This window comes from Nesoenas mayeri (genome assembly GCF_963082525.1).
Source record: "Nesoenas mayeri genome assembly, chromosome: 23".
Classification (NCBI taxonomy): Eukaryota; Metazoa; Chordata; class Aves; order Columbiformes; family Columbidae; genus Nesoenas; species Nesoenas mayeri.
In genome coordinates this window covers 5,747,307-5,759,538 of record NC_137574.1, presented here as the reverse complement: position 1 = coordinate 5,759,538, position 12,232 = coordinate 5,747,307, and the positions used below count along the sequence as shown (strand labels likewise).

General features: G+C 47.8%; 1 protein-coding gene across 2 annotated transcripts; it reads left to right on the top strand.

Annotated features, from left to right (window-relative positions):
• Positions 1 to 358: 358 nt before the first annotated feature.
• Positions 359 to 11,060, top strand: LOC308049063 (tubulin alpha-1C chain-like; the record flags this gene model as incomplete). Of its 2 annotated transcripts, XM_080358485.1 has the most annotated exons (5): positions 359 to 492; positions 4,313 to 4,535; positions 7,925 to 8,073; positions 9,425 to 10,105; positions 10,674 to 11,060. In XM_080358485.1, the coding sequence occupies 5 exons, from the start codon at positions 490 to 492 to the stop codon at positions 10,965 to 10,967; spliced, it is 1,350 nt and encodes a 449-aa protein (XP_080214611.1). In that variant the 3' UTR covers positions 10,968 to 11,060. The 2 variants fall into 2 exon arrangements, with proteins under 2 accessions (XP_080214611.1, XP_080214610.1); XM_080358484.1 differs by lacking the exon at positions 359 to 492 and having other exon boundaries at positions 4,307 to 4,535.
• Positions 11,061 to 12,232: the final 1,172 nt, after the last annotated feature.

The following is a 12,232-nucleotide window of genomic DNA, read 5'->3' as shown; positions in this document are numbered from 1 at the left end:
GTCCTCCCTCCCGGGAGGGAAAATGTGAAGATTTGTCCGTATTTCAGCGTTCCCCTCAGACGAGCACCCCGGGGGATACTGCGGCGGCACCGACGGGCGCCCGGGGCTGAGGAGGGAGGTGTTACCTCCGTTGGCGGGAAGACTAAGCCCCGCCTCCTCCCCGCCCCTGGTTACGAATCAACCAATAGCTAGCGCAGAAAGGTGAAATTCATATCTGCGATCCAATGACGGACAGCCGGGCGCATTTCATGTGGCCGCCGCCGGGCCTGATTGGGAGAGCAGACGGTCTTGATGCGCAAACACCCAATAGCGCCGCGGGGAAGTGACGCCTCCAGGCGAGTTACAGCCAATGAGCAAGGCGCGGAGAGCCATCTGCACCGCCCCCCTGCCATATATATAACCCGGGCCGGGGCAGCCTGCCCGCTTTTGCGGTGCTGCCCAGACCCGTAGCGCGTCTGCTGCCCCCAGCGCTGCCCGCCGGCCGGAACCATGGTGAGGGCAGCGGGGGAGGGGTGTTCCGGGGCAGCTCCGCATGCTGAGGGGGGGATGCGGGGCGGGAAGCGCGGGTCCGGCCAGCGGCGGGAGAGGAGGGACCGGCGGGACGGGCACCGCGCCGGCCCGCGCTCACCGGCGGGGCCCGAGCTGCGCCGCCCCGATGGGCATCCGCGGTGCCGCGTCCCAAAATGGTGGTGGCCACTCCGAGAACATGGCGGCGGGCGGCGGGCGGCTCTCCCCGGCGGAGGGACCCTCAGCCCCGGCCGGCGCCGCGGTGGCGGCTCCCGCAGAGGTGACCCGGGCACAGTCACCCGCAAGGGCCCGCACGGCCCAGGGCCCCGGAACAGGCTGTGCGGGGCGTGTGAGGGGGTTGAGCGGCGGGGCCGCTCTCGGGGGAGAGGCTGGATAAAAACATGGAGGGAAAAAGTCCTCCTTGGGGGGTGTGGGAGCTGGGGTGGCAGAGGAGCCATCGCGCTGGCTGCTGCACCATTGCCTCAGTGACAACCGATGAGAAGTCGAGGGACAATGGGTTCAAACTGGAACACAGGAGGTTCTACTTAAATGTGAGAAGAAACTTGTTTGGGGTGAGGGTGTCAGAGCCTGGCCCAGGCTGCCCAGGGGGGTTGTGGAGTCTCCTTCTGTGCAGACATTCCAACCGGCCTGGACACCTTCCTGTGTAACCTCATCTGGGTGTTCCTGCTCCATGGGGGGATTGCACTGGATGAGCTTTCCAGGTCCCTTCAACCCCTGACACTCTGGGATTCTGAGCAGCTTTTGCTGGTCCTTGTCCGGCCCCACCTGTGGGGTGAAGGGTTTGGCAGAGGGGGCTGATGGTGGAGATTTCCCGGAGGACTTTGTGAGACTGGCTGGGCAATAAAGCTGAGGTGGAGTGACCTTGCGAGCAGGGAGTCAGGCTGAAGGAATATCTGCAAGGTGCGATAAAAGATTGGGACACTGTGAGAGGACAGAGTCCAGCGGTGGGCACATGTGGGAGCTGTCAGCTGCAGACGGGACAGCTGGAGCACCTGCCTGTGTGGGTGTTTGCCCCATCTGTCCCTCTTTGGAAAGAGATTGTGGGTGTCAGAAGGTTATGTGGATTTAAAAAATGTAGCAAACTGTATCTCTAAGGTTGTCAATGTGTGGGAAACATTTGTTGAAAATGGTTACAAGTTAGAACATTGGAGGGGTATAGTATTGCCCTTGTGTTGTTCTTACCCTTTCATGAGGGGCTGTTTGTAGTCACGTTTTTTAAAAATTAATCCTAATCAAGCCCATTAATGCAGTTCCTCGCATCTGCAAAGGATGCAGATTCCCTTGAGTTTCATCCTAAGGGAACCACGCTCCTCGTTGTGGTATGTTGTTGAACTTGGTGTGAGCTGGTACAGCCATTCTGATGGAACTTGGCTTTCCATCAGCTTCACGCAGATGAAGTTGTGCCTGAAATACTGTGCTGGGCAGTGCTGAGGACCCAGAGCTCAATCCACCTGGATGATGGTGAGCTGGGTTTCTTCAGCCTCACCAAGAGTGTGGAAAGGGCCCCCCCAGGAGTGATTTACAGCTACTGAAAGGGCATTACAGAACACAAACCAGTGGTCTTAAGCTGGAGCACATCCTGTAGCAACAGCAGATAAGGTAACAGAGGCTGGAGGAGTTCAGGTTGTGCTAAAGTTCTCTGGAAGTTTTCACTGAAACTGGTCCTATGCTTGAAAATAGCACATGTAAGGGGTGGAGAGATTTGGTGTTAATTACTTAAGGTTTCTGTGTCTTGACTTGTGGCTTTGAATACTGCACTTAAGAGTGCTGTCTGTAATACATATTTAAACCTTACTAACCACGAGCCTTCCATCAGCGATGTGTAAAGGCCCGGAGCTGTAATGTGCAACAGTTCTCTTGCATGTCTTTACAACTTGGAGATTATACTTTCAAGGCTCAGATTTTGTTCTGTTCTTCAGTACTCTTGGTACTGTGAGTTCTCCTCTTGTAGCCTGGGATGTTGTTTGTTATTGCAGATGAGAATGTTGAACAGCCAGGACAGTTCCTGTGGTAACCCCAGAATCTTTTCAGCAGGGCTGCATCTCCATTAATTGCTGCTTTGTGCTGATGCGGGGAGTTACTCTGCCCTAAGTGCTGAACTTTGTGCTTTGTCAAGGTACCCATGTAATTCCTTTAACATGGCACCTGTAGGACCTGGTTTGTGGCTGCATTGCCCAAACTGTACTGTCAAAGACTTACAGTTTCTCTGCAGAACATGGCTGGTTGTTGCTCTGTGTAGTCTGAAGTAGCGGTGTTAGTTCCTTTGGTGCTGGAAAGCTCATACATAGTCTGTATTCCATGTGTTCACCTTGGTTAGACTTGCTAATCCCTACATGTTTCTTTTTAGTGACCTTCCCCAGCTGCTTTTCTAACAAGGCTTAGATCACTGCTGGACCTCAATAGAGATGAAGCTTCAAACCAAAATGATGTGTCTCTAGACTTTGTCCTCTCGCTGTACAGGTGACTCACAGTCTGGCCTCCTGCTTTCCTTGAAGGATGAAGTGGCCTAATTCACTGCCGTGGCCTGGCTTGTCCTGACAGTGCAGTGTTGTTGGGCTGTGTGCTGGAGCCACGTTTTCTGTTGCCCTTTTCACAATGTGAAGGTCGGTTCTCCTCTACCATTGCAGTACATCGCTGAGCCCAGCGCTTGGGCCTGGAGATGGAAGGAGCAGTGGCTGTGGAGAGTGGTGGAGTGACAGCGGCTCCGAGTAAGGCTGGTTGCAGAGAGAATCATGGAGTGTCCTGAGCTGGGAGGGACCCACAGGATCATGGAGTCCAACTCCTGTCCCCGCACAGGACACCCCACAGGTCACCCCATGTGTCTGAGGACGTTGTCCAGTCTCTTCTTGAACACTGTCAGGTTGAGGCCGTGACACCTCCCTGGGGAGCCTGTTCAGTGTCCAGCACCTCTGATCTGAACATAGTTAAACATGACTGTTATTCAAAACTCTCCTACACAGAAGGGCCAGGAGTTTGGAAATAGTTCCATTGTGGTTTGGCTTTTCATATTCAAAATGCTATGCTGAAATATTAATGAAGTTGGATTTACGCTCTGGACATCAAAAGCAACTTGGGAATCCATAAATTGGTGTCAATAGGTGCTTTTGCTGACATGACCTATTTTCTGTGTAGCTTAAATGAGGAAGAGTTTGGTCTAGTGTTAAGGAGTTTAGTACTTTGCATGCAGCAGTGTGGCGTGAGGCCTGATGTTCCGTATTTATCAACTGTTACTAAGGGTTTTGTTAGGTGAAAACTTTCTTATAGAAGGGCAAAGATTTCCAAAGTAATCAGGAGATATTTTTTTCCGCCTCATTTTGTGCATAACAAACAAAACCACCCTGAATCTTGCGGAGGGTCTCCCTCCCTCTAGTGCCTGTGCCCATGTGGCTCCTGGGCATGAAGGTTTTTGGGACACTTAGGCCACTGACAGGTTAGTCATCAGTTCTTCTATATTCGGTGTTTGTTTTGAAGAGGGAAGTTGACTGAAGGATTTGGAAGAGTCGATCAAACTCAACTGCCTGGTTGAGGATAGGAACAAGAAGGCAGAATGAGTCTGTAGAAATGACAATGTCTAAAAGGGTCTTTCTAGGTGGAGCTGGACGGCGACTGAAAGAGGCTTTTGTGTCCTGTTGTATTTTCTGCCAAATGCCCCTAACACCAAGACAATAAGACCAATGTTTTAATAGCTTTACAGCATGGGAGTTCAAGCTGTGTGTGCTAAATGTTTTCTAAACAAGGAAACTGCTGTTTCTGCTGAGTGATCCAGTTTTTTTTCTCCATGCAGCGCGAGTGCATCTCAGTCCATGTTGGTCAAGCCGGAGTGCAGATCGGCAATGCCTGCTGGGAGCTGTACTGCCTGGAGCACGGCATCCAGCCCAACGGCACCATGCCGAGCGACAAAACCATTGGTGGAGGTGACGATTCCTTTAACACATTCTTCAGCGAGACCAGTGCAGGAAAACATGTCCCTCGTGCTGTGTTTGTGGACCTTGAACCAGCAGTAATAGGTAAATACAGTGACCTGTGTGAGGGACTGTAGAACATGCTGTAGGATTTGATTTAACTCGCACTTTTTTTTGGACTAAGGGATCCATTTCTATAGTCCTGCAAAATGCTTTAAATTTTTACTGTGTAAAGCTTGCCTGCTTCTTCCTAGTGATGGAAAATACTTGGTTTTATGTTCACTGAGACTGGCAAATGTGCACTCTGGAACTCTAAAGTATTTAAGTATTACCTTCTGCCAGCCTGTGGAAATAAATGAGTCTTTTGAACATGCCTCATGCTTTTGCTATGCAAGGAACTAGTTATAACCTCTTGAAACAATATGGAATGATGTGTACAGCAGTCAAGAGGAACTTTTTAAACAGATGTGATATGTATCATTAAGCAGATTTCTTTTTGTACCTTGGAATTATTCCTGTGCTTTCAAAAAAAAAAATCTGCTACTCTCTGTAGCTTCACTAGTGCTTGCAGAAATGAGTCTTAATCACTAGCCTGAATTCAGAGTCTTCTAAACATGCACTTCGCCTTCCTGCTGCCTTATCCTGAAAATCAGTTGTATCCCAAGCTTTGGCAATGCTGGCTCGTGGTGTTCAGATGTGATCCCACACATCAGTCCCATGTTCTGTGGTATTGGCTGCACTGCCAGGGTGAGCTCCCCGGTTTCAAGGCCTTGTGCCTTGTGTCACACATCTTGGTTTTAGAATCTACATTCACTTCAGTTGGAAGAGACCCTCAGGACTGAGTCCAACCGTAACCTAACCTATTTGTAGCACTAAACCATGTCCCTGAGAACCCCATCTCTGTCTGTCCAACCCTCCAGGGATAGTGACTCCAGCACTGCCCTGGGCAGCCTGTTCCAATGCCCCACAGCCCTTTGGGGAAGAAATTGTTCCCCACATCCAACCTCAACCTCCCCTGGTGCAACTTGAGGCCATTTCCTCTGCTCCTGGCGCTTGTTCCTGGGGAGCAGAGGCCGACCCCCCTGGCTCCAAGCTCCTTTCAGGCAGTTCAGAGATCAGGAGGTCTCCCCTCAGCTCCTGTTCTCCAGCTGAACACCCCAGGTCCCTCAGCCGCTCCATCACACTTGTGCTCCAGCCCCTCACCAGCTGAACCACCTCCTCTGCACTCTCCAGCACCTTAATGTCCTTATGATGAGGGGCCCAAAATAGCCCCAAGATTCAAGGTGAGGCCTCACCAGTGCTGAGTAGAGTGGCATGATCACTTCTCTCATCCTGCTGGTGTGTGCCTGAAGTAATTCTGCTGGAGCCAGTTCTGGGGCTGTGTTGCCTTTAGGAGACATTTGGGACTCTCACAGAAGAGATTTGTGGTGCTTGTGCAGTCACTGTCTTCATCTTTCTGCAATACATGGAGTTGGGAAGTGGGGATGAGAGAATAGGCTTAGGCTACTTGTATGTACCCAAAGTGTGGGTTCCTTGCAACTTATTGTAACACCCCAAACCACTTTCTGTGCCTAATGCAGCAGACTGAACCTCTGCAGGGGGCAGCTCAGGGTGGGAGCGCTGGACTGAGAACCTTGAAATGAGCCAAAGTGCTCTTGACAATACACTGATATTCCCAGGAGCTGTTGCAAGTCTGGCTGTTTACTTGAGCCCCGTGGCTGTTGCTTCCTCTGCTGCTCACCAGGTGGTGGCTCTAAACAACCAGAAAAGGCTGAGAAATGAGGTGAGGAAAAGCAGGTGGCAAAGCTCTTGCCTTGCCTCTGGGGACAAATGGTGAAAGGTTCCAGCACTTGTGAATGATGCAAGTGTAGCATGGGGAGATGGGCAGAAGTTTCTTATGAAATCCTTGGTAATACTGAAAGGGTTATGGCTCTTTGTTAAAGGTTGCATCATGTGCCTTTCTAGGGACTGGCCTTATTCCTGCCTTGCTTATTTGAAAATCATGGATCCAGTTTCCTGGGTAGGGCTGGCATGGTTCTTCCCATTCATGCAGCGTGTCCGTCTGCACTGTTTGAGAATAAACCAAGTCTATTGTGCGTACAGCAGCTGCCATGTGTGTGCACCAGCGATTTCTGGACCCTCCAGACCATCTTCTCCAGGTCCTTCTCCAGGACCATCATGACTCATGTTGCCCCTACCAGCTATCTTTTACTTTAGGTTCTATATTTTACCCTTCTAACAATATTTCTCCTTCATAATGTGGACTGATAATGCAGAAAGTCTTGAAAAACATCGATATTTTGAATGGTAGACTTCTCAAAATTGTTTTTAGTTTTGTGAGGCTTGGAAAATAACTTTAGAGTATTGGATTGCAAACTGCAGTGGTAGCTGGCTGGTCTAAATTGCTTCAGGTAGTAACTGTATTTTAAAATCTCAAATTCAGTTTATCTTTGTCTTGCTCACTCTTTTTCAGATTAAAAAATATATGCAAACAGGCAGCTTCATCTGTAGTTAATAAAGCTCTTTGCTTTCCACCTGATTTTAATTAAAGGATGCAGAACTGTTTTAGCATACAACTCAGGAGTGGCTTGAGCTAAACCAGAGACAAAGCTTTGCTGAGCATCTTTGTACCTTTGTGGTAGGATGGAGCTTTAGTCCGCTAGATGTAAGTGCATATTTCTGATAACTGGTGGAGATAATAACTGTAAATCCTTCTCCAATCTGCAGCTAGTGGGTGAATGCTGTGTTCATTCGCTGTTTCCTTATAACACAGCCAGTTGTGCTGTAAGCTCAATACTTGAATAACAGGATATTTCTACAAGAGATCTACAAGAACTGGATATACAAGATCTAGTTCTAGAGAATATCAGGAAACTGGTAAGACTTTTCTTCACTGCAGGCTCTTAAACATCTTTATCCTGTTTTACAGGATTTGGAAATTAGGTTATCAAAAATACATAGCCCTATGAATTGCGCTTTAATTTATTCCATGGTAGGAGAATATGTGGATTTCGGCTGCATCCTGTTCCTTTCGAATCTTCTTCTCTAACCTTGGCAGAAAGTACAATTAAGGCAAAGGAGGGGACAGGTTGGCAGTGCAGGCGCTGCCCACAGCTGCAGAAGCAATGAGGGGACATCCTAGAGGGGTGGAAAATAAGGGGGAAAGGCATTATTTCAAATGCTGATCTGCATGGTTGGCCTTAAGTTGTCCTAAACTGTGGAAGAATGGTTCTGCTGCTACAGTTCAATTTTAAATTACTCTGGCACGTCAAGAATTTAGACATATAAAATGGGACAGTTCTTTAAGCAGTAGCTTCATTTTTCTTGGGTACTCATTTAGACTGTACTAAGTACAGTTGCCTGTTCATAGGTAGAAATCAAGCTGCTTTTTCTCCCTAAGGGTTTAGGTCTCTTATTCTGGACACCCTCAGGAGTTTGAAAAACCTGGTCTACATAAACTAGCTTCTTATAAATGATTCATCTTGTCTCCCCAGATGAAGTTAGGAATGGGACATACAAGCAGCTCTTCCATCCTGAACAACTGATATCTGGTAAAGAAGATGCGGCAAATAACTACGCTCGAGGTCATTACACAGTTGGGAAGGAGATAATTGATCTAGTTCTAGAGCGTATCAGGAAACTGGTAAGACTTTTCTTCACCGAAGGCTCTTAAACATCTTTATCTTGTTTTACAGGATTTGGAAATTAGGCTATCAAAAATACATAGCCCTATGAATTGCGCTTTAATTTATTCCATGGTAGGAGAATCTGTGGACTTAGTCTGCATCTGTTTTTATTCTTAGCCAGCTGAGAATGGTTGGATTATTCCTGTCAGATATGACTTTTAAGTGCCCTACAATGCTGATGATGTGCCCAAAACTTTCTGGTTTCGTGTTGGAGCTCAGAGAGCCAGGACTGAGAATTAACTTGCATAGTTCCTGCTGGAAAAGGGTTCATCTCTGGCTGGGGCTCTTGCAAGGAGATTTAAATAGGAGTGTTTACTTCTGTGGTTTAGACTTGTTTGCATTTCCCACTGTTATAAATTCTGAACTAATTTTATGGTAATAATGGTAGAAAAGGAATAAATATGAGTAAGATGGGATGTTTTGGGCTCCCTGGTACTTTGATCGTGTGACAAATTTATGAAGATGGCAGGTTAGAGTTCCCTCTTTAGGGCTGCTAAGCATGTACTTGACTTAATCTGTGTCACAAAGGAATCCTCATTGCACTAAAAAGCCCAGGTATACTTCTAGTGTTTTAATATGAAATGCTAAACGAGTCTTCCTGAAAAGTCCACCTTTTGCAGATCCAAACCGGTACTATTGCCAACACTTGGCTGCAACTGTCTCTAATTAAATCCAAGATAAGTTTGCAGCAGGCTGTACTTTGACCTGAAAAATACGGTCGTAATTTCTCTTTATAAGAGAAGTGCTGTCAGTCCTGGGAATCAAGCTGAGCATCATGTGGCGCTTCATTCTGAGGACAAAGCAGTCTGGTTTCTTCATCTGAGGACACCGAACCGGAATGGTGCTGTAATACATTTTGACAGCTCGCCTCCCTGCGCTGAGATACGTGCTCTCAATTCTTACAGGATTAGCAGTAGTTCTGGGACAGGGGATCGCTCAGGTTCTGTGCACACAGAGAATGTTAAATTGGTATAAGAGCTGGATGGTCTGTAGTGCTTTGAATGTTATTTCTTTTCTTGGTCGTTGTTAATGACCTTGGTGTGAGAATTGGGGGCAGGGGAAGTCTTGAGGTAGTAATTTGAAGCAGAGAGGTCACCTTCTGATATGTAGGGGGCATGAAAGAGCCAAGAACACAGAGGTTTTCCTGGGACATCTCCTTGATTATCAGTGAATGAATCCAATTCAGTGTTATTTCCCTGAAGCCTGAAGAGTTGCCATGTATCAGAATTCAGAGTTGTCTTTCTCGAGCTTGTTTTGGGATTCTTAATGTCTACACAATGGCTTTAACACCCGTGTTTTCTCTTGCAGTCTGATCAATGCACTGGCTTGCAGGGTTTCCTGATCTTCCACAGCTTTGGGGGCGGCACTGGCTCGGGTTTTACTTCGCTGCTGATGGAGCGTCTGTCAGTTGACTATGGGAAAAAATCCAAATTGGAATTTGCCATCTACCCTGCGCCCCAGGTCTCGACAGCGGTTGTTGAGCCGTACAACTCCATCCTGACCACCCACACCACGCTGGAGCATTCTGACTGTGCCTTTATGGTTGACAATGAGGCCATCTATGATATTTGCTGTAGGAACCTGGACATTGAACGCCCGACCTACACCAACCTCAACCGCCTCATTGGTCAGATAGTCTCTTCTATTACCGCTTCCCTCAGATTTGATGGTGCCTTGAACGTGGATCTTACTGAATTTCAGACTAACCTGGTGCCTTACCCTCGTATCCACTTCCCGTTGGTAACGTATTCTCCGATTATTTCGGCAGAGAAAGCCTATCATGAGCAGCTCTCTGTGGCCGAGATAACCAATGCTTGCTTTGAGCCCTCCAACCAGATGGTGAAGTGTGACCCTCGCCATGGCAAGTACATGGCCTGTTGTATGCTGTACCGCGGGGACGTCGTCCCCAAGGATGTCAACGCTGCTATCGCCGCTATCAAAACCAAGCGTACGATCCAGTTTGTGGACTGGTGCCCTACTGGTTTTAAGGCAAGTCTGTTACATCATGATTTTTTTAATAGATTTCTTATTCACTGTCGTGGGCTTGTGGAGGATGTTTTCTCATGAAGATGTCGTGGAGGTACCTGATTTGTATTTTGAGAAATTGAGACTTATGTTCTTATACAGAGCTGAGTGAAATACATTCAGCTACTGACTCACAGAATCACAATGTCAGGGGTTGGAAGGGGCTTGGAAAGATAGAGTCCAATCCCCCTGGTGGAGCAGGAACACCCAGATGAGGTTACACAGGAAGGTGTCCAGGCCGGTTGGAATGTCTGCAGAGAAGGAGACTCCACAACCCCCCTGGGCAGCCTGGGCCAGGCTCTGACACCCTCACCGGGAACAAGTTTCTTCTCATATTTAAGTAGAACCTCTTGTGTTCCAGTTTGTACCCATTGCCCCTTGTCCTATCACTGGTTGTCACCAGAAGAGCCTGGCTCCATCCTCCTGACACTCACCCTTTCCATATTTATAAACATGAATGAGGACTCCTTTGATTATAGTGCCTGTGAAACACTTCAGGAAAACCTCATGGTCTCTCCTGCTCTTCACACAGGTTGGCATCAACTACCAGCCACCGACGGTGGTTCCTGGTGGTGACCTGGCCAAAGTGCAGCGGGCGGTGTGTATGCTGAGCAACACTACAGCCATCGCCGAGGCGTGGGCTCGTCTGGACCACAAGTTTGATCTGATGTATGCCAAACGGGCCTTTGTTCACTGGTATGTCGGAGAAGGGATGGAGGAGGGGGAGTTCTCAGAGGCTCGGGAAGATTTGGCTGCGCTTGAGAAAGATTATGAAGAAGTGGGCACAGACTCAGTGGATGGAGAAGATGAAGGTGAAGAATATTAAATACAGCGAAGTGAATTGCAAGTCTTTGCCATTTTACTGCCTCTTCAGTAGCGGTGTAAATCATGTCAAATAATTGGAATAAACTTTGTAATTCAAGACAATTGATAGTGTCCAAAGACTGTGTTCATTAACTATATGCAAGTAGTCAGTAGTCCAGGAGACAGAATTTATTTGAGAAAGATAACTGAATAAAATATTCATGCCACAGTTAGATAAGTTCTTGTCCTTAAAACATTGCTACTTGAAGAGCTAATAGTGCCTATTTTCCCCCAGAATACAAAACTAGAATATGCTTGAGCTTTTGGTGGCAGATTAGTTAACTACATGTTTTTCAAGGCTCCAAAGCTGGTGTAACGAGGCAACAGGAACTTTGTATTACCCTTAAGAAAAGATGCAACACCTTTAAAACCAGAGGCCATTTGGGTGAGTTTTCTCTTAGACTTAGTGTGGGTCAGTGTCTTAGTGATGCTGTAGCCTGGAAGAGATGTCAGTAAAGGGTGTGAGGAACCTGCTGCTTCTCTGTTGTTGCCCTGGTGCTGCGTTGTCCTCACACAGAGCAGCTGCGGTTCCTCTGCTGGCTGTGTGGAGTCAGCCCATGGCCTGAAGCTGTCCAGAGCAAACTCTGGGTTAGCTGGCCAGGATTAAACACTAGTTTTCCCTAAAACTAATTGTTTTGCAGAAATAATTAGTCCCTAGGTTCAAGCATGCAAATTAGAACGTCCTTCTGTGTGAGCTGATGTAACAGGAGAGGATTTGGCTAATCAGGTTATCTTCATGTGGGCAGCAGCCTCTGTCTGAAAGCTCCTACGTGGGCTGCGTGGGGGCCTGGGGACACAGGGCAGCGATCCACAAACCACAGAACCTGTTGCTAAGCTGGTGTCTCTGGAGAATCTCTCCCACAGAAGCAGCCAAGGTGCAATAGGCAAATATGTTAAGATGCTGACTGAAAACTGTGTGTGATTATAAGATACCCAAGTCTGACTCCCAAGACTAGATCTGAGCTGGAGAATTCCTCCCTGTCCTATTTGAACTGTATTTATGCTCCTCCTGATTTAATAGCAGAGCATGACTCAGGGCAAGCCCTGCAGCCTGTGTTAGCTGAGGAGGATGCACAGACCTGCTCAGCAGGAGTCTTGGCTGCGGTATGAAATGCCCAAATGCCTGTGTGGGAAACCTACGGTGCTCTGGTGATGCTGCAGGATTTGACATCAGCTCATAAACTGGGACTCTTTCCCTAACCTCACTGTGTTAACTGTGCCTTGGAT